The 410-nt window shown below is 62.4% G+C and overlaps 1 protein-coding gene across 1 annotated transcript in view; it reads right to left on the reverse strand.

The window, feature by feature from the left end:
* Window positions 1-204: 204 nt before the first annotated feature.
* NYX (nyctalopin) overlaps window positions 205-410 on the reverse strand; it is a 19448-nt gene continuing 19242 nt past the window's right edge. Inside the window, 1 exon segment of the mRNA XM_007457195.1 lies at window positions 205-410. This exon segment is cut by the window's right edge and continues 11 nt beyond it. Within this exon segment, the coding sequence (XP_007457257.1) occupies window positions 205-410 (206 nt within the window).

The raw sequence follows: 410 nt of genomic DNA on the forward strand, positions 1-410 counted from the left end.
CCCCCCTCCCACACATGGCATTTCCCAGGGTCCTCCTCTTCCCAGGGCCATCTCTGGAGGCAAACTGTTCCTTTTACCCTCCGCTGTAATTTTCACCCCCCGCCCCCATCCTGTTCCCCTCTCCCCACACCAACCACCATCAAGCCCAGTTAACTAAACTTCCTTGCCCGGCAAGGCAATCTGGGCCACCCCAGTGTGGCACAGTCAGTCCATCTGGAGGACAAACACCACGTGCTGGGCCACGCTGAGCAGAAGACCAGAGCCCAGGAGAAACGGTGTCTTGTGGCCTGAGCTGCCCATCCCCCGGGAGGGAAGGCTGTCGGACAGAGAGGCGTTAACCGACCCCTCGGTGGTATTGGCCGCCTCCACCACCGGGGCCCTCGGGGCCAGCAGCTTGGAGAGCAGGCTGC

The sequence above is a fragment of the Lipotes vexillifer genome, unplaced genomic scaffold (genome assembly GCF_000442215.2).
Source record: "Lipotes vexillifer unplaced genomic scaffold, Lipotes_vexillifer_v1.1 scaffold1439, whole genome shotgun sequence".
NCBI classification, from domain to species: Eukaryota; Metazoa; Chordata; class Mammalia; order Artiodactyla; family Lipotidae; genus Lipotes; species Lipotes vexillifer.